Raw genomic sequence first — 24,765 nt, forward strand, 5'->3', positions numbered from 1 at the left:
TTCAGATTTCTGCCTGAAAGCAATAGGAAGTCAGTAGGGGTCTTTAAGTAGGTAAGTGACCTGATTGGGCTTATTATTTGCAGACACAATTTTTTTTTTTTTCACCGTATGCGGGCCTCTCACCGCTGTGGCCTCTCCTGCTGTGGAGCACAGGCTCCGGATGCGCAAGCTCAGCAGCCATGGCTCATGGGCCCAGCTGCTCCATGGCACATGGGATCCTCCCAGACCGGGGCACGAACCCACGTCCCCTGCATCGGCAGGCGGACTCTCAACCACTGCACCACCAGGGAAGCCCCCTACAGACACAATTTTTATATAGTGTAAATTTAAGATAGACTGGTGTGGGGAAGGATCAAGAAAAGAAAAAGACATTTAATGAAGACCTCCCACGTATTAGCCTCTATTCTGGATTCCTTATATTAAGTTGATTTCCACAAGTTAGGTAAGTATTCCCTTTTTACAAACTATCAAACACGTAAGGTAAGTAACATGACACACATCCACAGAAGAGGCAAAGAGGGATTCTAACTCTCATTGGTTTGTTCTGGTAGCTCATGACCCCTTCCCTGTATGTACCACGCTGCCTGGTGCAGTAGTTCAGATGACGAGGGCCTGGACCACAGTGGTGCAGTGAGGAATAAGAGGAGGAGAGAGATTTGAGAGCTGATGAGGAGGTATGTACTATGGGCAGAACTTGACTGATGGGATAAGGTTGGGAAATGACAGGCAGAAGGTAAGAATGGCTTCAAGATTGCAAGTTTGGGAGATTGAGTGAGTGGGAATTTCACTGAGTTAGAAACTTGAGGAGGAAGAGAATGATTTTAGAATGGCATGCTGGTTTTGAGCTTTTTCTACTTTTTTTCAGAGTAAGTACAATATTAACGGCAGATAACAACTCAAGAAGGTTGAGACGGTGAAGAATGATTTTGGATGACTAATTTAGTCTGTGACAACCATCAGGACTTAATCCCTTTGGGCCTGTCCCCAAGAGAAGGGCTGTCCAAATGCAGAATGGAGGTTTCCAAGGTATGAACCAAAATATTTGGTTTAAAAAAATCATAACTTTTTGTTCTGATTGGCTGTGGCATTGGAAACACTGATGTAAATGGTCCATTTGTGCTAGACAAGCTCAGAGTTCAGAGAATTCCTTTGCCACAAAGTCCTGGTTATTCTCTACTCTCTAGAATAACTCTATCCTTAACAAAAACTAACTACCTGAATATACTTGCAACAGTTTTACATTATTTATCAGACTGAATAATTTGACTAGAAATTTGGCTGACACGAGATGCTTAAATCTATTGATAAATGAAAAAAGCAAGTTGCAGAACAATATGTACAATATTTATCTATTATTCTGTTCATCTATCTGTATTGAAAAATTGGGATGAATAAACTCCAGACACTTAACCAGGCTTACTTCCTGGTTATGGGGTTGTGCAAAGTGTTCATTTCACTTAACTGTTCATGTTTAACATTTCTGTATTGTTTGAAAAATATTTTGCAACAAGCGTGTGCTCTCAGAAACTTTACAGGAAAATCACAGGAGATTTCAGAGTAAAATTCTACTTTACAAAAATAATCTATTACCTTTTTAATAGTCTCATCCTAATGAGTGATGTGAATGAATGAAGAAATATGAGTCAATGATGTTTAGGAAAATGGAGGCAGAGATACTTTTTTTTTTTTTTCCGGTACGCGGGCCTCTCACTGTTGTGGCCTCTCCCGTTGCGGAGCACAGGCTCCGGACGCGCAGGCTCAGTGGCCATGGCTCACGGGCCCAGCCCCTCCGTGGCACGTGGGATCTTCCCAGACCGGGGCACGAACCTGCGTCCCCTGCATCGGCAGGCGGACTCTCATCCACTGCGCCACCAGGGAAGCCCAGGGATACTTTTAAAAGCAGAATAAAAGGGGCAGTAGGAGGGCTGGGATGATTTGCTTGTTTTGGTAGCATATCTAAATGCACAAATGTTAGTAATGATTTACTTTTTTCTCTGCATCTTGCTAAGTACTAAAAAATATACACTGGCATAGATAACCAGATTTCATTGTTTGTTTGTTTTTAGAATGTTTAATTGCATTTTATCTTATTGATTAAAAACATTACCATGACCAATGTAGTGAAATTCAATTTTTCTAACCTAACTTAAAAGAAGTTTTATAATGGAATCCAAAGAAGTAAAAATATCTTTTCTTCAGCTCTAAAATGAATTTTGTATGGTAACAAAACAAAACTGAGTCAGATAGAAAAGATATGTATAATTACTGAAGACATTCATCTCCATTTTTCCCTGTCCTGTCATCTGGCCCACATTCAGTGACTCCTGATAAAACCGTATCCCTGTTATGCCCTAAAACTCATGTCACAAAATCGTTAACCAGCTGAGCTTTCACTCTGAGAAATCATTGTTATTTGAATTGCTAAGTTATTGAATAGATGTATTGAAGAGTATTTGGTTATTAGAAAATTCATGTGCTTTCACTTTACCTGTCCTTTCTTGTGTATATGGTTATATTATGCTTCTGAGCTGACAAATTTGCAGGTTGAAAGGATCGAACTTCACAGATAGAGTTCTTTTTACAAACATTCCAGTTATCAGATTTGGACACCACAAGTAGAAGCCTTGCTAACTAAATCTCCATTGTCACTGGCCACCTGCTCTTGTTCTTGGAGTGTTGCCAACAAGTTCTATCTCTGATTCCACTCTCAAGTGTGAGCATGTTTTATCAAATCAGGAGTGAGCCACAACTTGAAGGACCACAGGCCACAGAAAAGCTAGAAAAATGGATACAATTCAAAAGCTGATTGTACAGGCAGCAATAACAGTCTGTCTAGAGCATTGGGAAAGTTTACTTTTCTTCTCCTGAAATATCTACAGTCCACATCTGGAGTGCTTTCTGAAGGAACTGGGTCTATACCTGCATGGCTAAAGATAGCTTTGAAGAATGGAGAGTAATTAAAAAGACCATGAACCCGGTCACGCATCTACCCAGCAGCTTGGCAGTGTGCGAATAGCCTGATGGTTTATGCTGTCATATTTCTAGACAGCTGAACAATGACATTTGTGGTCACCAGAAAGATTATGGCTTGGACACCACTTCTGAACCCTAACATTTACTTGTTTTTTTGAATTTTTGCACCTATCAAAGCAGGCACTGACTGCAGCAATATCAGGTGTGTTTGGAATCCATCACTTGCTTTGTCACTCATTAGGGACCTATATTAGCTTGGAGTTGTTTACCATACATTCTTCCTTTAACTGATTAAAGACTGGCCTTCTCATCTCCCTAAATCTGGTATCACTAAAGAGACACTCTGTACGGTCAGGCAACTCAAGGTGACTGTTCTCTTGCTCTCTGTATGTCCCCTGATCGACCTGTGCCTGCTTCACCGACACCCCACTCACATGACTGACCTTCCTATATGCTTGCACCAGGCCCCAGCTAGTGATTGTTCTCATCCAAGGAGTGGTGAGGGGCGTGCCCATCTGCAAATTTCCCTGGTAACCGATGAGCCAACCTGAGGTCAATTCCCCCTGTAACTGGCAGTCTCCGAATTCCCCCTGGGAGCGAAGACTGCACCCTGTCCTGCCCGTGGTCTGCTGCACGTGGTGGGGTGTTGCTCCAGGACCTTGCTTCAGAGAGGTAGGTTCCCCCATCCATTAAACCACTGATGTCTCTGTCGCTGACTCTGGGCTCTTCTGTCTTGAAGCTGGGTGAGTAGAGGCCTTGCAGGCCTGCAGGGTGCAGCCCAACACCAGTGCCAGATAATTCATATTGGCTGCTGTGTTAGAGACAGGCTAGCTTCAGCTAAAATTATATTCTCTTCTTCTTGAGCACAAATTATTTTCTCATTTCCAGACTCCCACAGTATGGCCACGTGACATGTTCTCAACCTATGAAATATGTTTGTGGCTTCCGAGGCAAGGGAGTTAAGAAGTATGTGTGTGTTGTCTACCTGTTTCTTTCCCATTTGCCACCTGAATGCAGGGGACTCCAAGGTCTTCTAGGAGGCTGGAGTTATAAGACGGAGGGTGTTTGGGTTCCAGAATTGACTCTGTGGGAGGCCATGCTAACTCCTTGCTTGTTCCTGGAATATGCCAGGTAATGTCCTATCACATCTTGGCATTCCCACTGCCTGGAATGCTCTTCCTCCAGATATAACCTCGTGGATCACTCCCTCTCCATGGAAGCTGTCCAGGCGTCCCACAGGTTTAACTCAATTCTGACACTATCTAGCATCAGATGCCACAGGTTAAGGGCTCAGTCCCACAAGAAGGCCCTCATTTCAGATGCCAGTCACAGGGCCAAGTTATCACCTGGGCTTCTGACCGACTGCTCTAAATCAGAGGTTTGCACGATCCCCTCCTTGGGTTCGATTACTTTGCAAGAGCGGCTCACAGAACTCAGTAAACTTCAGTTTACTTACTTGATTATTGCTTTATTACAAAGAATATGAAAGGATACGAATCAACAGCCAGATGAAGAGATACAGAGGGCGAGGCCTGAGCAAAAGAGCCTCTGTCCCCATGGAGTTGGGGGCTCAGCACGTTGACATGTGGGTGTGTTTTTTTTCCCCAGCCTGGAAGCTCTCAGAAGCCTGACCTTTGGGTTTTTATGGAGGCTTCATTACATAGGCATGACTGACTAAATCATTGACTGTCGTTGATTATTTCAAACTCCAGCTCCTCTCCCCACCCTGTCATCCTTAGATGTGGTCCAAAAGCACCTCATTAACATAACAAACGGCACCTTTATGGCTCTCATCACTTAGGAAATGTCAAGGTTTCTAAGAGCTCTGTGCCAGAAACAGGGAGGAAGACCAAATATCTATCTATATATATATATCAGGTATATATATATATATATATATATATATATATATACACACACACACACACACCAAGTATATATATACATCAAGTATATATATATCAAGTATATATATCAAATATATGTATATATAGTAAGTATATGTATATATATCAAATATATATACATATCAAGTATATATATTAAGTATTTGTATATATCAAGTATATATATCAAATATATAGAAAGTATATATATATCATATATATATTTTTTTTATTATAAATCACAACGGGACACCATGATAGCAGGAAACTTTTATTCACGTATGCATCTCAAACACCTAGAACAATTTCTGGAGCATAAATATTGGTTGAAAGACTGTGCAGTGGAGCAGCTGATTCCTTGTTAGTATAGACTAGAGAGCTGGCTAATTAATCACTGCTTCCACGGTTTAGACTTCCAGGTTAGATTTTCCGAAGGACACACTTATGCATATTTCTCCATGATTTATTGGCTCTGCGTATCCACCGTGCCAGTAACAGTGCATAATAATAAAGTAACTGATAATATTTTTCTAACAACTTATAAAAATATTTTATTTGGACTTTGTGAATTTGCCAAAAAGTAAAAGAAGGATAGGCTTTATGCTCAGAATTTCCTCTAAATATTAAAAACCCTAATATGTATAAAATAGATAACTAATAGGAACCTGCCGTATAAAAAATAAATAAAATTCAAAAAAAGTAAAATAAAAACCCTTTTTAGTTTCACGATTGGTAAAGAAGATGCCAGATGGCATCATCATTTTATTTATTTATTTATTTTTGGCATCATCATTTTAAAGTGTTGATTCTCAGTGGTTTAATACAGGTTGACAAGTTGGAGCTCCATAACCCCAACAGATAAAGCACAGGTGTGCCATGAGCAACAGATGCTCTTCTGGCAGCCACTGTTTGCAAGACTTTAATAGGTATTAACTTTGGAATTGAAAAGTGAAGGCAGTGAAAACAAAGTCAACACTTGAAATAAAGACTTTGTTGAAAATCAAAGAGCTTCTCATGGACCAAATGGCACTGGCAAAAATGTGTGTCTCCTTCAGTGGTCCTGTTTATGCCATCTTCATGTGGAAAATGTACCCTAAACCTTCATGGCAGCCAGCCTAATAAAAGTTGGCCTCAGGTGGAGTGACTGGCTGTTTTATTGGTAGCTGATCTCAGGTTAACATTCATCTAAGGTGAAGCCCTGAGCAGTAGTGATGCTGCAAAACTACTCAAACCTCTTATTTTAAGCTTTTGGGGAGAGACAGAGGGGTGGGGGGAGGGAGAGAGGCTCTTTCTCTGCAAGAACCTATATTTAAGTTGATATGGAGTCTTAATGTCTGTCTTGGAAAGATCATACCTTCTTAAATAGGGTTCTATCCAATTCAAACTCAGCATTGTAGAGATAGGCAGCAAAATCCCTCCTGGGGCTTTTAGGCTTTGCAGACTCAGAACTTGCTACCGGTCTATGGGAGAATTTTCAGCCAGGAGACACCTGGACATTTAATGTTGTTCTTGGCCGGCTGTGGTACTAAACCCCTTTTCCAGGAAAAGGTAGGAAAACAAATCATGCAGCATAGAAAAAAGATGGGGCAGTGGCATAGTGACGGTGCCTGGGTCTGGCAACGAGGGAATTAGCAAGAAAGGAGAGGAAGGGACTCTAGTAAGAATCTGATAACTGCAATTTACATGCATTTTTTAAAAAAACTTCCTTCGTTTAGGTTAAACCTGACAAGTAAAACAAAATTCTGCTCTTCAGTCACTTTTAAAGATGGCAGCATTGCTTCATCACTACGACCCTAGCCTCTGGGCCAGCTTGTGGCCCAGTTTATCTAAACAAAGACATTATTTATCAATCTCAGTGCCCATAGTTCTTAGTATTTGCTTTGTAAATTTAGAGTAGGAAGTAGGATGAGAAAAGAAAGGATTGCATTCTGGGTAAAGGATGGCTTTAAAGACCTGCTTTAGAACTTAGCTCTATCTTGGCCCACCTGCTAGGTCCTAATGGAACCCTGGGGATTCCCCAGGCCTGGAGATGAGGGCAGGCTGTGGCAATGACGTCACTAGTAGGTGGGCCCTACTCCAACCCAGGCATGATAAAGGGATGGCACCAGGCTCTTGTACAGTATATCCTAGGTGGTGACTTCTGCTGGGGTTGAGCGTGACCTCGGAGGACCGTGGATGAAGAGTCCGCCTGATGGAAGAATGAGCTAAACCAGGATTTACAGTGAGTGCACCTGTCTGTCCTATAATGCGGCATATGCATTCCTAAAAAATAATCCCTGCGTGATGGATTATGGGTTTATGGGAAAAATGGAGTTGAGGCAGAAAAGCTCAAACCTTATACCGTCTTGTAAGTGATACAAGAAAACTATCACAGTTTTAAATATCACAAGTTCCTAATAAGGAAACATATTAAATATAGTATGCTATTTTGACAAGACATGGAGTTTGCTCGGCAGAGGTGTTGATAGTGAAGAGATGTGGTTTTTGAACCACGGAGAATAGCTGGGAGGAAGATTATATTTTTTCAAATCAAACAGGAAACCAGAGGTAGATGGCTGTGGCTTATTGTTGCTTTTCGTTCCTGTGAATGGGCTTAAGACAAAAAGGGGACCTGGAAAATGGCAATTCAGAAACTTGAGAGGGGACTAAAGCGTCAGAGAAGGGCCCACCCGTCTCTACCCCAAACTCTGCGTATGGTGAGTTGGATCCAGGAAGCCCCAGGTGGCACCCTCCCCAACTAAGCCTGTTTGGTTCCTCTTATTCCTCATTGGCCTGAATATGTTTTTTTATCTCTCCTTCAGGAGAGAAAATATTGGGTTGCTGTTTTAAAGAAACAATAGTTCTTTTATTGTTTTGTTAATTGACCCCTCTCAAAAGGAAGCTATTTGTGGGAACCCAAATGGGATCAGGTGACACAAAGTGCTGTCCTGCTGCAGGAGGTTTGCAGTTATCCTTACCGACTGCAAATGAGTGCTTTTCAGTTTTCAGTGCCCCAGAAAGCAGGTGATTATTGGGAGGTTAAGATTAAGCTCTTTTTTTAAGTGTTGTTTCTGTGTTCATTAATGTGATTACTTTATGCCCCCCGCCTTCCCGCCGGCTACTGCAAAATCACATTTTCTATGTTTCAGAACTCCACAATACTTAAGGCTTTTCCTTTGCTATTAGAATCAGGACACTTATGTTTTACTGAGGAGACACAGCAGGCAATGCGTGTAGGTAAAATGGAGAGACAAGGTGTTGCGTATTATTCTTTCACAGGTCATTATGCTCAACTGCATGGTGTTTTTCACATTTACCTGGTGTTAATAGCATAACACATAGCACCTGGTGAAAAACTGCATATGGACAAATGTAATTTTGGTTTTAGTGACTTGATTCCTTATCTGCACTAATTTGCACGTTACAGGCACACAACAGTATATATATACACACACACACACACACACATATCAGCTTTCATTTCCTTCCCATGTGGTGTTGAAATAACTAGGGTTTCCTTCTTTTTCTGTAAGTATTCGTATATTCGTATTTTTTAAAGTTCTCTTCTGTTTCTTCTGTTCATTCTACTTTAATTGGAGCTACAATTCTAGTGGTTCAGCTTGTCTTCCCTGCCTCAAGTTCCTGGGTCCCATACAGCGAGTTTTAATTTTTATTTGGCTACCTGTGTTGTGTTCTCCTAGGAAACGCACAGGTCTGGCTGTTAAACTCTCAAGCAATGGCAAATGGGCAGGATTGGGAAGTCTGATAGCTTCTGCTTCTCAAGGCCACTTGGTGCAAAAGCCTCTTTGCTCTGGTTCTCTCCGAATGCAAAATGGAGTTAACTCCCAACAGCAGGAGGGGCAGTTCAGTCCAACAATAGAGCCGGTTTAGGTCTTCGTGGGTCTGTAGCTCAGGCAACCCCTCCCCCTACAAAAGGACTCTCACACAGCAAGTGAGAATGAGGTTTATGGTGATCAGTCTCAATATTCTTCCTGAATATTCAATATAGTGTATGTATGGGGAAATAGTTCCCAGGACTCCCTGCAGATACCAAAATCCAAGGATGCTCAAGTCCCATCCATACAATGGTGTGATACAATAGGCCCCCTGAATCCGTGGGTTCTGCATCCATGGATGTGGAGGGCTGACGGTATGATGACTGGGCTCAATATTATTATAAAGCATGTCGCTATGATCTCACTTTTTCAAATCCTGCAGCTGTGTTAGAAACAAGGGCTTCCTTCAGTGAGCCCTTCTCAGTCAAGAAATATGTGCCAGGCATTGTTCTAGGTGCTTGGGATATACCAGACAAAAATTCCTCCCTACTAAAGCTGCTGCACTGGGAGCTGGGGGCTTATTTCACACTGGCTCACACCCACCACATCAAAAGGGATGGAGCTTCTTTTTGGTCCAATAGTTTAAACTGTAACTGCCACTTCCTTGAATGGTAGCTGTTGACCTGTACCAGGTAATGCTTGCTTTAGTACAGAATTTGTGATACATAAATACTCACTTTTTCTCATCTAGTGGCGGCTAAGTCCATGGACTTCTGAGGCAGACTGCCTGGATCCAAACCTGATTTTGCCACTTAGCAGTTCTGTGACCTTGGCCAAGTTACTTATTGCTGCCTCAGCGTGCCCACTTTTAAATGGGGAGGTAACATTATGTACATTATAGGGTGATATAGGGATTAAATGAATTTTAATTTATATAAAGCAGTTGTGTTTGGCATATTAGCAGGTGCTTACTATCAATACTTTATATTTAATGTTTATACTGTTTTCCCCTAAATGTACTAATATCACAGCTCATACATAGCTTTATCAGCGCCTCTGACACCCAGGTGCACTTACTTACAAATCTATCTACAGCTCCTTTCTGCCCTGCAATAGACACTCTGCTCTTTGGTGGGGCATGGAGGTGTTGGGGGAAGACATGTGTGATTTCTGTTTCCCCAACACCTGGCATATAGCAGGCACTTAGTACATGTTTGCTGCATGAACGGGAGAAGGGGTCAGAGACACTCCTTGATTGGCTAGGGCAAGAGAAGAAAACGACCATAAAAATGCCCAAATGCAGTGTCTCAGCATTTTAATTCCCAGGGAGGAGATTTTGCTGGACCCATTGATCCCAGCGGCCCAACCTCAGTGCCCAGCACAGAGGTGAACAGGAGCCAACAGGAGAGATATGGACACACAGTGCGGGGGTCTGCAAACAGTGTCACAGGTGGGGCAGTGAGATTTCTAGGGAGCAGATAGGCATTACTTTGTTATTTTGGTGTCATGGAAACCAAGAGGCTCTATGGGACATAGGAAAAAGTGAAGCAGTTTGAAAATACCTCAGGACAAACCTTACCCTACTGAGCTGGAGGGATGAACTCAGATGATGCGAGGTTAGATAAAACAGTCACTGAAAAGAAAAGTGAAGGTGGGCCTTGTTTTCCCAGGTGTCAAAAACAGGGAGCTGGAACATGAGGAAATCTGCATGAATGGGCACTTGGCAATTTTAACTGCAGTGCTACTTAGGGTTTGGTTTTTTTCATTAAGTGAGAAATTGAATAGTTAACCAATTAAGCAGTTTTATTCTTATCATTATAACATTCAAATCAGATTACATAATAAAACAATTCTATAAAATAATGTATTTTATTGCAATTTCCTATTGAAGGAATATCCCTTCCTGACCTTTCCCCACAAACTTTCAGCACCCATAACAGGTTTATTGTCAAAAGGCAGCAATTGTTTCACCTTGCCCTGTAGGAAGGAGAAACTCATCAGGAAGAAGTTTCAGTCACCGCACTGTTATTTTCTGAAATTTTCTTTCTCCTACAGCCGATAATCTTCAGGTCTGAAAGACAAAGATAAACATTTATCTTTTCAAAAATCAGTTTCATTTTCTCCCGCATGATGCAAGAAGATTATTTTCCAATTTAAAATGAAAGTAACTGTTCATCAAGAAATATCTACAAATATTATATCTAAATTTTTGGTGACAAACATTAAGGCCTAATCATCACAAAGTAGAACAGTTAAGTGACAGTTCCCAAGTTCTTTGCAGAGTATAAATATAGGCCCCCGTGTGCCTATGAATGAATGTATGTAGTGACTTAAAAGCTTGAACTCAATTTCCCAAAAGCCCTTTTACTAGAAAGGATTATATATAAAGATATGGATTTGTCTAATAATGGCAAATTCTGAATGAGCAGTTTCGCTATTTGTATTATTTTATCATATGCTAAATTTAATTTTCATTACAGTAGCATACAAAATACATGTATAAACACCAGCCCTTTGATATTTTAATTACACACACATTTATTATATACATATATGGTCTTTTAATATACTATATACATATAGTCTTTTCTTTGTTTATATATTTATAGGATTAATCACACCTGAAAGTTCCTTCAGTAGTAAATTAAAACAAAGAACATTTTCAGAGAAATGTTAAATTTTAACAATGGAGAAAATGAGGAATAGGAAATTATGAAATGCGAAAACTGTTAGTGTCTTGTTATCTTTTACAGAGTAGTGTAATTGTAGGTATTGAGCTCCTACGGAATTTTCAGAAGGAATTTAGTGATTAGTAAACTAAATAGATATTTCTGAAACAGCTGTAAAAATATTCAACAGTTTGAATTCCTTTAAAAAAGGAAACAGGTGAACTCTGTTTGCCCTGAAACAACTTATCTTATCCCTTTCTACATTTAAATAATGTTTTTCTTAAAAAAAAAAAAAAAGACAAAGAGACCAGATAGCCCAGATAGGAAGACCAACAGTCTGGTAACTAAGTAAATGAACTACATTACAATTTAAAATTATTATTTAACTCTGAGGAACACAGGCACTGATGTGGGAAACTAACCAGATACGCTTCACCATATAGTCATTCTGTAACAACAAGAAGAGAAACTGCAGCATTTTGTCACAGTTTCTGAAATCTCTTTTCAAATGTAAAAACTGAATCCAAAGTCTGGGAAATGACAGTTTGATACAATAGCTGGAAGGGGCTCCAAAGTGCACCCTTTTAATCTTGGGTATGTGACTCAATACAATCAAAGTTCCTAGTCAAGAGACACCAGTGCATTTTAAGAAACAATTTATTCTCCCGTCCAGCTGGTTCATATAATTACGAAAGGGTGGCAGTGATGCCATTGGAAAGAAATCTTCTAAGATTTCTAACAAGTAGTCCTAACAAGAAGTCTCTGCAATTCCACTCAATAAAATTAAATGTGCTTAGTCACAGTCTGGTTGTTTCCAAACCAAAAGTTAATTTATTAACAATGAGACGACGAAAGTACCCTTTAGTGGAATTTACAAGTAAAATAGGAAACATGTATGAAGGGTGTAATCTGTCACGTAAAACATGTTGACAGTGACCTGAAGGCAATCGGGGGCTAATAAAGCCCAATTTTGTTTCAAGACGTTTTGGAGGAAGTGAGGAGGGTTAAGATGTGGGCTCTGTTAGGGCTGGGGCAGTGATGGGTAAGAAGAAAGGATGGGCTCAGGATTCAAGAAGCAGAAAATTAACTTGACCAGGGCAGGGAGGGGAAGAGGGAAGAGACCAGGGGCATGACAGAGGAAGGAGCTACTGGAAAATGACACTTCAAGGATGACTATTAATTTTCAGCTTGAAGAACTCAGGAAACGGCAACGCTATTTATTTGTTCTGGAGAGGGTATACAGGCAGGAGAACAGATTCTGAAGGGAAGGATTTTGTTTTGAATATGATGAAATCTGGCCATGGCAGGCAGCTAGTAGGTAGGATTTGGAGTTTAGGAGAAATGGGGCAAAGGGAAAGACATCTGAGAGTCTCTAACATAGATTCTTTCTTATCCCACTTCCACATAGTGGAAGAACTTTCACTAGCTCTCCACTGCTTTGTCAAATTCAAGCACAGAGTTCAACACATAACCCTCCAGGACATGGTCCCAGTTAACCTTTCTGAGGCATTCTTTCCACACCCTGTCCGTTCTGGTCCCATTATACTACTTGCTATTGCCCAGATAGAAACTTTCAGACCGCTGGACTTGGGTACTTGATATTTTCTGCACTTGGAGTATCTCTTATCTCTTCTCTGCCTGGTGGACTTGACTAATCCTTCAAAATCCACCCCCCAGATCACATGTTCTGGGAAACCCTACACAGCTCTTCCTTTTCTAACTTAGGCACGGCTCTTTTCCCTGAGATCACCAGAGAACTTCATGCATACTTCTATTACAGTGTTTCTCAAATTACATTTGCCCTAAGTAAGTGAACAAATGTTGTTATGTATGTAAATAACAGCGCTGTGTGCTTATCAGATGCCATGAAATATACTAACTACCTCACAGGCACCATCTCATTTTACCCTCCTAACTATATAGTGAGAAAGACACCGTTATCAACCCCATTTTACAGTTGACAAAACTGATGCTCAGAGGGGCTGAGTAACTTGTCTAAGGACACACAGCTAGGAAGTGGATGGTAGTGATCTAGTGCAGACCTTCTGACTCCAGTGTTTGCAAGCACCATTTTACTCTACACAACTTCTATCCTTTGAAGGCACAGTCCCAATATAATTGATCTTATACTACCAGCAATTAGCACAGTATCTTGCATGTAGTGGAGGCTTGTAAGATACTTGTAATTATAGTGACCACCTTGAAAATGCCACTTTGTTTGCAGACTCATCCTTTCTGCTTTTGGAATCTTTTGCAGATGGTTAATTTGCTTCTAAGTGGGGGGAAACAGTATCATAGCCAAGAGACTAGATACACTAGGTGTTCGCAGAGCTAGAAATATCAACTCATGTCAAACATATTACATGGCTACAGGAGATACCCCTGTGGGGAAAAGTGAGGTTTTTACACTAAATATGGTTCTATTTCTCTCTCCACCTACACAAATGAAAGCAGGTACACATACAACACATTTGTATTGCTTACTCCCACTAAAAGAAGGCAATCCAAGATAATATAAGAAAGGGGAGGGGAGGGCTATTTAGCTGAGTGGGTCTCAAACTTCAGTGGGCATACAAATTGCTTGGGCTCTTGTAAAAATGCAGATTTTGATTCAGTTAGTCTGTAGAGGGTCTCATGATTCTGCATTTCTAACAAACTCCCATGCGATGCAATGCTGGTCCATGGACCGCACACTGACAAGCAAGGGTTCACCTCAGACCTCCGACAGAGCTGTTCATAAGACGGAGGGCGCGACTATTTGAAGATGCTGAAGAAGCAAAAGAAGCGCTTTCAGTAGGAAGTTTCTAAAGCTGTGCTGTGCCTAACAGAAGGTAACACACTTCCTCATTAGCTAGACATGATTCCAATAGATATATAGTATCCTTCTGGCTCTTTACCCACCAGAGGACTTTATTAACAGGCAGCTTTATGCTTTTCTGATACAACAGTAACTAAGTAAATTATGATAACAGCAACAGAGGCTGGGTACTAAAATTCCTTTAGCATCTATCATGAAAGAAAGATTAACTTGGACTTCCCTGGTGGTGCAGTGGATAAGACTCCGTGCTCCTAATGCAGGAGGCCCAGCTTCGATCCCTGGTCAGCTAACTAGATCCCACATGCATACCACAACTAAGAGTTTGCATGCCATAACTAAGGAGCCCGCCTGCCGCAACTAAGACCTGGAGCAACCAAATAAATAAATAAATATTAAAAAAAAAAAGATTAACTATCTTTAGTAACTAAGTAAATGTCATTGTATTTAGGTTCTTAAAAAGTTGCTAGTCTATGTACATCAACATTACATTAATCAGAATTGAATTCTCAGGGACTTCCCTGGCGGTCCAGTGGTTAAGACTCTGCACTTCCAAGGCGGGGAGCACGGGTTCAGTCCCTGGTTGGGGAACTAAGATCCCACACGTGGCATGGCCAAAAAAAATTAAAAAATTAAAAAATAGAAATAAAAAGTCCTGGGGATGTAATGTACAGCATGGCGACTATAGTTAACAACACTATACTGTATATCAAAAAAAAAAAAAAGAAAGAAATACAAAAGGTCAGTCTGATTGAGTTTTAAGTCGCTTCCATTATAAGAATGGAACTATTTAGAATAAACCATTCCAGGAAATCTGGTCACATCACATACTCCTTGAACTAAAGATGTTAGCTGTACAGGTAATAGAGCAATGGTGCTGCTACACTCATTTCCCCAGACACTGTACCACTAGCCTGATCAGAAGAAGTTCAACAGTGATTTTTTAAAAACTAAACTCACTTCTAGGTACAATGGAATATTACTCAGCCATAAAAAAGAATGAAATAATGCCATTTGCAGCAACATGGATGGATCTAGAGATTATCATACTAAGTAAAGCAGACAGAGAAAGACAAATATCATACAATATCACTTATATGTGGAATCTAAAAAAATGATACAAATGAACTTATTTACAAAACAGAAATAGACTCACAGACATAGAAAACAAACTAATGGTTACCAAAGGGTAAAGGTGGCGGGGGGAGGGATAAATGAGGAGGTCAGGATTAACATATACACATTACTATATATAAAATAGATAATCAACAAGGACCTACTGTATATAGCATAGGGAACTCTATTAGTACTCTGTAATAACCAATATGGGAAAAGAATCTGAAAAGAATAGATACATGTATAACTGAATCACTTTGCTGTATACCTGAAACTAACACAACACTGAAATCAACTATACTCCAATATAAAATAAAAATTAAAAAATAAACTCATAAGATTGTTAAAATTGTTTAAATCGAAAATTTTTTCCAATTAAAATTAATAGGAATTATTGTTACATTCAATTACCACTTTTAAGTCATAAGCTCTATTGGCTAGGAAATGCAAATGATTTGATTTTGGTTGTTTATATAAAGATTGCTTTTTATTTTAACAACCAGTCCTAATGCGTTCATATCCAAAAGAACAGTATAGTTTAGAAGGCTTAATATGAGCAAAATTCAGGACTGGAAATACTGAGGTCTATGGTTTAAGCCAATGCTGTGCTGGTTGAAATGATGGAAAAGCTGGAACATAAGCTTTCTCCCCAAGTCCAGCTAATAACTTCTGACTGTGAAGAGCAGCAAATTAAGTTAAATCTTGTACGAAAATGCCACATGACTAGACTAGCACACAATTATGGAAAAACTTGAAGATGTCCAGGTCCCAGATCTTTATGGGTTTTGAAAAGGTAAAAATCCTTCTCCACCGTCTTTAACCAAGTCTCTGATCTGAAGCACATTTTATAAAGCCATAGGTAAAATTATTTTTCTCTGGGCATTCATTTAACTAAAACCGAAAATCTGTACATTTTTGGGATGCATAGCTTTTATATCGAAGGGCAAGCAGAAAGCTGAAATCCTTGCTGACTTCCAGAGCTATAGACTGGACAGGATGCTCACCAAGTCCCTTCTGCGGTGCTAACGTTCCTGGCACCCGTTTTCTTTTACAGAGCTGCATGGATTACCTATTAAACTCCCTAAATCTAATCCTACTTTCAGCAAAGACAATTCCAGGGCCCATCACGGTTGTCCTCAAGCCTTCTCACTTTCATCCTCATCCTCACTTTCTATCCTCTCTCTTTTGCAGGCACACTTCTAACAGCACACTCTGTAAAGAGAGTTAGACCAGGAACATAGGTTTGCATCATAAACGTCTGTTTTCAAGCATTTACTGATGCTGAAACTTTCCACACTTAAGTTTCTCTACAAAGGTGAAGGTTATGCTTAAAATAAAGCATTACTGATTTAATGAGTGAGGAGTAAAAAACATATTTCTTTTTTGATTTTGTTTCATCACTCTGTGGATAATGTGAAGCAACTCAAGTTGGAATTTTCTACATACCTAATTTTTCCTAAGAAAAGCTCTCCTACAGAGTTTTGTAGAAATGAAAATTAAAAGTTTCAAGTGAACTGTTTTATTTTTACCCTACATAATGAAAAATTTCCATTACAGTGACAGCATTATAATTTCCATGATTATTGTGGTTTTGTAATGTGTCGGCAAAACTGCAATGAGCATGGAAATAATTATTGACAGAATTAAAATAAGTTGACCATTTGAAAGCTACATTCTCAGGCAACTGAACTGTGAAAAAGAGATAGTGCTATTGTTTTATCTTTGAGAAACAAATTCTAAGTGTGTACCCTACAATCACCACTTGCCCATGGCAAATGCACATTTACTCTGTACCATCGAGAAACACAAGATAAAACCTTATAACATATTCTGACACAATTTACATATCCATGAGATGTAAAAACTACTAATACACCAAGTATACACACTAATTTAAGAAGTGAGGTGTACAGGCAATGTTTCTCATATGAGAAAGTGGCTTTTAGTTATAAAACAATATTTATAGCTTCCTCATAAATATCAGTTTCTTTCCTTCTGGTCTACCATTGTTTTAAAAATAAATAAACAACTAGCCTAACAAAATCTAGAGTATGCTGAAGTTAGCCCTGAGGGAATACAACTTTTTAAGTGATTGAAAATAACTTAAATGAAATCCCAACAATGGTAGCTGTTAACTGAGATTAAAATAATTTTGTTAATCACCTACTGGGTTCAAAGCTTAGCTTATCAATTGTTACTGTTGCTCAGAAGCTTTTTGTCTCTAACAGAAATGGTAAAGAACTTACGTTGAACCAAAAGCTAGTAATAGCTGCAATAAGAAAATGTACATTTTTATACTATAAACATGTTAGGTTTTATTGCTAGGGAAACAAAAACCAAAGCAAGCTATTTTTGTGTGTATTTATTTATGGTGCAATCCAGGTACATCTGTTTCAGTCAAGTCTCTGCAGGTTCACCATCAGATCTATCTTGAATAATTTCCAATGACTACATTCCAAAGGAAGGTTATATTCTTGGCTTAGCTACTTTGAGTGGAACAAAAAGTATATTTTAAGTAGGTTCCTCCTCCAAAAGGAGAAAAAAATTTGTTTTCTCATAAAAGCGCATCTATCAGTAATAAGGAATCTCACTTTCAAGGGATTGCACTGCATGGTGTATCAAATATTTTAGTTGTAGTTCTAATGTACATACTGTTTTACACTTGAACTTTATTAACACATAATATTCACACATATAAGTTAACATAAGTTAACAGATATTGTGTGGCTACTAGGGAGGAAGGATCACAACTTTAATGAAGCATAAAGGAAAGCCTGTGTCTGATGTATATTCCTGCCAGAGGGAAATCTGGAATGAATAGAAGGGGCAGGAAAATCCATTTCAAAACAGTAACTCAGTAATGCATCAAGTGGCTCGAAGGTTCACTAGAAGTCTCCTTAAAAATAATTACAGAAAAGCCCTTTCTAATTCCATTAATACAATGAAGGCATTCAGTCACCTTCTAATTTGTTTTAAATGAACCAGTGATCCCTTAGTAAGATGAACAGTTTGATCGGTACTCTTTGACTCTAATAACATTAAATATAATTTGTTGTGAATGGTTATTTCATTATCATACTGCCTGGATTAACTGATTTAGAATACGCTTTAGAATATTCATGATATATAACTCCACATGAATAATATGTGTTTGGTCACATAACTAACTAAAGAGCACCTTTGGTATTTCCAGTTTAAAAAAAAAAAAAGTACCACATCCATCTTGGTTAGGAATATAACTCAATTATGACAGAGTTTCTATAAGAAAATCAGATATGACATACTTAGATTTACAGAATAAAACTGATGTCATATCCTGCAGCCATTGAAGATCGTGCTTGTGGGGAAAAAAATCTTGTAAATTGGGAAAATGTGCAGTGAGACCATATTTAGAGAAAAATCATAATTTCCCAAATTTGTAAAACACACAAACGTACATACAACATAAAAACTGACACAAAGAAACAGGAAGTTAGCACACCAAAATGTTAAGTATGGTGAAATTATTTACTTATGTATATATCTTATTCTTATTTTCTACAATGAACATTTAGTAGTTTTTAAAACTCCCCCAAATTATTTTTCAACTGAACGCCTGAGTTTACTTTCCAAAGAGTATTATGTTTCAAGTAAATGTTGTCTATTTCATGTGCAGTCAATATTATTGTGAATTTTTAGTAAAGAAAAGGTTCCAGGGTGGTAAACTTAAGCTAATAAATGATTTCTATAAGTTAGGGATTAATTTCAATTTCTGGCAAATTCCACATCTCTTTTAAGGAACTTTTAAAAATGTTAACATCTTCCTAGAAAAATGTTCTATGTTTATATGGACTGAGTTTTAAGGATAAATGTAAGTTCTATGTAGTTTAAGTAGGAAAAGGTACATTGGTTATGTCTTGACTAAATGACCATGTAAATCTCTAAGAACAAGTTAAATTAAAATTATTTTTCCTAAAGTTTAAACATCATCAAAGTAGTTCAGAAGCTTCATTTCTCAGATGCCAAAGGAGGGAATAATTGTAACTATCATAGCATGTGGAACAAATTTTAAAACCTTTTATTTACTGATTTATCTAAATAAACCACTATATGATCTGGAGGAAAAAAATGAATTTAAATAAAAAGAATTAAAAACAGAATCTTAGGTTTTGACAAGAAGGCAAACTATTAAACAGGTATCTAAAAAGTAGCCAAGGAAAAGAGAAAAGCACTCCACACTTAATTCAGTTGTTAGAATCAAATCAGGTCACATAATGTATAGTTTCTCGTCCACAAGTATGTCAATGTCAAGCAATCAAAACCAGAACATAAGGGAATAATAGAAAATGCACTTCCTTATTTTAGAGAGAAATACTTAACATGAGAATGTACCCTAATAACTAGCTGATAAAAATATCAGACATCATAAAGCCAATTTTTTTCAATTTTTCACAAACAGTTTGTTAATCACTTGTTTGATATCAACTGAAAAGCAGCCAGATAATTCAGATGATACAGTGAACAGGAACAAAAACAATAAAACAAAGGGTTTTTTAAGTTGGTCAATTTCACTAATTCTGACATGAAGAATTAGTATTAAATTAGAGCATTTTACTACATATGTTCTAAAAATTATTTCTAACCTCATTTATAAAAGCTGATAAAAGGATACTCTATTTTTCATTTGTTCATTCAATAAATATTTGCTGAGTGCCTACTTAATGAGCCAGTCACTGTGCTCAGTGCTAAGCAAGACAACATACACATCCCTCATGGAGTCTCGTAAGGGAATGACATTAAACAGGTAATCATGCATATATTTAATTACATTAGAATAAATACAGTAAAAGAAAAGGAACATGTACAATGAGACCCTATAAAGGGGGCCTAATCCAGCTCAAGGATTATAGGAAGGACTTTTGGAGGAAGTTTTATTTAAATGCTTCATCATCTGCATTTCCTTGGCATCTGTCAAAAGGTATAGCACGTAGTATAAACTCAATAAAAGTTTGTAAAACGGAATTAAATAATTGCTTTAATGGTAATTTTTCAAATGTGTGTCCTAGTGCTTATTATAGTGTCTTGCACATAAGAGTGTCTTGCACATAATACATATTTGTTGAATAAATAAATAAATTAATGAAGCAGTTTACTTTTGTGGAAAGAACACAGGTTTTGGAATCAGCTACAACTAGTTTCAAATTCAGGCTGTACTACAAACCAGCCAACCTTTGGCTTAGTCTTAAAAACAGGAATAATGTATTTTATCTTATTGGTAAGAGAATTAGGTACAATGTATGTAAACCACCTAGCACAGTGCGGGGCAACTGGAAAGTGTAAATGATCACTAATAATATTACTTTGCTCATTATATGCAGATTTAGTTAAAAGTGAACCTTATACAGGTCAGCAAAGTCAAAAAGATTTAAACAGAATACCCTAAAGACCTCTGTGTGCAAAGAGTGAAGTTATATACACACGCAATGAGAGTCAAGGATTAGATTCCTGGACATCCTGGTAATCCTGGGAAAACTTAGGTTTTCACAAACCTATCTGGCCAAACAGCCCATCAAGAGATATGGATTTTCAGAGTACAACGGATAAGTATCCTGTGGGAAGATTAGCTGTCTTTTGTAGATCAAGTCACGAGGATGCGTGGCTCTCTCTAAACCTACTGTGTAAATTCTGTAAACATTTCTGAGGCCCTATCAGGTGGGGTACGGTTCTATGCACTGGGGATGTAACAATGAACAAAATGCAGCCCTCCCACCCCTCCAGGCAGTCACAAAGCACCCAGCTGATCTCCCTGTGCTCTGCGGCTGCTTCCCACTATCTATCTACCTTACGTTTGGTAGTGTATATATGTCCATGCCTTTCTTTTGCTTTGTCACAGCTTACCCTTCCCTTGCTTTTGAGGAGGTAAATGTGGTAATAACAGAGCTACATACACGGCAGGTGCTACAGCAGGAGATGGTTGAGCACTTAGTCTGCTCTTGATGTTTAGGTGAGGCTTCTTAAAGGAGACTGACATCTGAACTAAGGCCTAAAGAATGAGTAAGAGTTATCCCAGAGGAGGAGGTGAGGGACGTGTTGTTTTAGGCAGAGGTAACAGCAGAACAAAGTCATGGAAAAGTTAAATTGCATAAAAAGGGTGCCAAGCTTACACAGTCTGCTATGCTAGACCAGCACAGTGGAGTGAGAAGAATTTAAGCTGATGAGGTTACAAAGAGCCTGGTAGGCCAGGCAAAACAGCCTGGAAACAATTAGATAGGACAGTATGTCAAATCTAAGCAGCTTTCTGGCTCATAGGTAGAGGAAATTGTAATAGAGGAGAGCAAAAGTGTTTTTTTATTTTGTTTTTCTATTTGGATTGACTCTAAGTATCCAGAATTAATGACTTTCATTAGATCATATTCTTGGCTTAGTGAAGCAATCTGAAAAAACAGAGAATCACTTTGTTTTAGGTAAGAACAATTCATTTATTATCCCAAGAGACTACAATCAATCCAAGTTATGTCATCCCAAACAAAATATCTGATAATTTATAGGCATCTATGAACATCCTTGCACTTACCTAGCAAGGTCTTAAGACTCCGAGACTTTTGGTTCTACCATCTACATCTAGAGTTTATTTGTAGGTAGAAGCTGCAAACAGTATCCAAGAGAGTGAAAAGATGTTCATTCTTCCTACCCTCAAGGATCTTATCATTTGGATATGAAAACAGGAGATACTAAACTCAGGTTAAAAAACAAAAGTAGGAAGGAAAAGAAAGACTTACGGAGACCAAACTCTTGGGAAAGCCTCTATTTCTTCTTGTGTGTACTCATCTAGACGTCTGGGCACTTTTCGTGGTTGAGGTAGCTCTTCCACTAAATTCTTAAGAATATCTTCTGGTATATCCTAGAGTAAATAAAAATTTAGGCTTAGTTTTCTTAAAATATATTCCCTAGTAATAAATTAGTAATTCTTAGTATTAAAAAATAATAAAAGAATGTTTATAAAATGAGAACACAATCTTCAAATTAAAACTTTGTAAAAATCCCTGAAAAATACATTAAATCAGTGATGTATGTAATCTCATTACAGTAATACATTCTATATTTTAATCTTGACAAACCTATTCCTAATGATACATTAGATGTCTTCAATTCTGACAAGTATCTGGTCAATAAATTCTACTTTTTCTGAATATTGTTAAATTTTTCCCCTCCTTTCAGCTGCAAAAAGGCACTGCTTTGGCTCATTCTCACAATGTTTCATCTGATGAGTGTATGCACAAGGTCTGTTGCTTCCAGTGCCACAACCTTTTTCAATTAATGCTCCATGTTGTTGCCAAAAAAAAACTTTCGAAAATGAAAATCTGCTGGATCTGAGTCATTTAGCCAACAAGCATTTACTGAACTCCTTCTATGAACTAGAAATTGTGCTAGGTGCTGAGTATATAAAGGAAAATAAAAAGGTCATGGCTTCTAAAGGCTTGCAGTTTTAAAGAAGTCACTCCTTAGCTAAAAATCTCTCAGGATGAAGTTCTAACTCCTTAGCTAAACCAGGAAGCGCACCTCTCCAACTTCACCCCTCCACAAATGCCCGTGGCTTCTGAGTAAACAACCTCCTCACCTTTCAGGCGTTGGTCTACACTCAAATCCTGGTGCCTTTATTAATGGCACTTGCCCAGAACTACCTTCCCCTGGATATATATCCAAATGTTCAGAAAAATGAAAGGAAAGGTAAAATATAAAAAAGTCTGAACTTGGGTAACGAAAAGCAAGCTAAAGAGTAAAGCATACATTTGAGAGATATCTTAAAAGAACAGGAATTGGACTAAATAAAGGGAATGATAAAATGAAGAGCATGAATAACCAAAAGAATTAACATTTATATTGTGCTCATGGAACAAAAATAAGGAAAAGAGAATTATATTGTGGATCTGAATGATCAGTTAATTTTGGAGAGTCTATCAAAAAAATAGTAAGATATCAATATGGAAGTGTCCTATGGGCATTTCCCTAGGGATCGTAGATATAATTCCCTCTTTTCATTTTAGTGTGTTCCTAAACATTTTCAAAAAAGGAGGATGATTATACAGTAAATTACAGTTGTCTGCAGAGAGCAATAGTATAACTGGGAATCAAATACCTAGGCAAGGACATGGCATCAAATAGGTTATTCAAGATGTCAAGAATCAAAATACAATTTAAAAATAATTTTAGAGAATCACAGAGCTCTACTGCACTATAAACTCATTCCAAAACCTAATATGGCAAAAATTTAAAAATATTTTTTAAAATTTAAAATGACTTTAAAATTATGGTTTGGATAGGCTGGGTCACTATCAATGTATACAAAACACAATAAATACTATTGAGAAGTCTTTCTTCACTGAAAAGTAGTTGAAAAATATTTAAATTCCCTTCCCCAGCATATTCAAATATGCAAGTGTAAGCACACAGAATCAGAACAAGCAGAGAAAGCCTGGACACATGAAATACTGTTAAGGGGTCCTTATTTTTTACTTACTAAAGAAGTCTATCTGCCAGTTTGGTATTCACGAAAATTTATGACTATTTCACACTTCTCTGGGAAGCCATTAAAAAAAATCCTTAGCTTGTATCTGCAAAGACAATTTTAAAAGTTGCCAACTGCTCACTCAGCATAGAGAGTTTGGGACATAGTGGGTTCCTGGTAAATGTTTGCTGAATTGAATAGAATTTTGACTGAAATGGGCTTACCAAATTTCACCACTATTAAAGGAATCCACTGAAAGAATGGACAAAATCAATGCAAGGTTAGGAATTAAAGATGCTGATTAGGCATTACACATGAAACTGGAAAAACTTTCTTTTTATGCACTTATGTCCTCTGCACAGAGCAGGTGGTGAACCTAAGAGGGAAATAAGGAAAAGAATAAAAGTAGAAAAAAGAAACACAGGGGTGAGGTGATCATTTACTTTTTTGAAATTTTTCCTCTTTATATATATATTTTTTTGACCGTGCCACGCAGCTTTCAGGATCTTAGTTCCCTGACCAGGGATCAAACCCAGGCCCTAGGAAGTGGAAGCATGGAGGCCTAACCACTGGACCGCCAGGGAACTCCCACTTTTTTGCAATTTTTAAAGGAATTTCAAATCTACCAAAAAGTTGCCAAAATACATGAATACTAATCTAACCTTCACCTAAATTCACTGACTATTCAAATAGGACATGACTGCTTTCTCTCTTTTTATCGATTCATAAACACATACACCAAAAACATTCTTTTTGACTACACCATTTGAGAGTAGTCTGCAAATATTCCGTCCCTAAATATTTCAGCATATATATTTCCTAAATATAAGATTGTCTCCTATGTAACCACATTACAAATTCATGTTCAGGAAAACTAACATTGATGAAACACCTTTTACTCTAATATACAGTGTATATTCAAATTTCCCAAATTGAATTTTTCCAATCCAAGGTCAAGGATCACATGCTACAGCTATTATGTTATTATGCTGGTTAACATACATAATATATTTAGTCTAGTTTCCTTTAATCTGAAGAGTTTCCTTGTTTTATCTCTTTTATGAAA

At 38.0% G+C, this 24,765-nt stretch overlaps 1 protein-coding gene across 1 annotated transcript in view; it reads right to left on the minus strand.

Annotated features, from left to right (window-relative positions):
- Nucleotides 1-10,418: 10,418 nt before the first annotated feature.
- Nucleotides 10,419-24,765, minus strand: part of MRPL13 (mitochondrial ribosomal protein L13) — a gene marked incomplete at its 5' end in the record, with an annotated part of 36,354 nt that continues 22,007 nt past the window's right edge. Inside the window, 2 exons of the mRNA XM_079722411.1 lie at nucleotides 10,419-10,685; nucleotides 21,973-22,094. Coding sequence (XP_079578537.1) covers nucleotides 10,664-10,685; nucleotides 21,973-22,094 — 144 coding nt within the window. The 3' untranslated portion in view covers nucleotides 10,419-10,663. The remainder of the gene's footprint in view (nucleotides 10,686-21,972; nucleotides 22,095-24,765) is intronic.

The sequence above is a fragment of the Hyperoodon ampullatus genome, assembly GCF_949752795.1.
Source record: "Hyperoodon ampullatus genome assembly, chromosome: 17".
NCBI lineage: Eukaryota > Metazoa > Chordata > Mammalia > Artiodactyla > Ziphiidae > Hyperoodon > Hyperoodon ampullatus.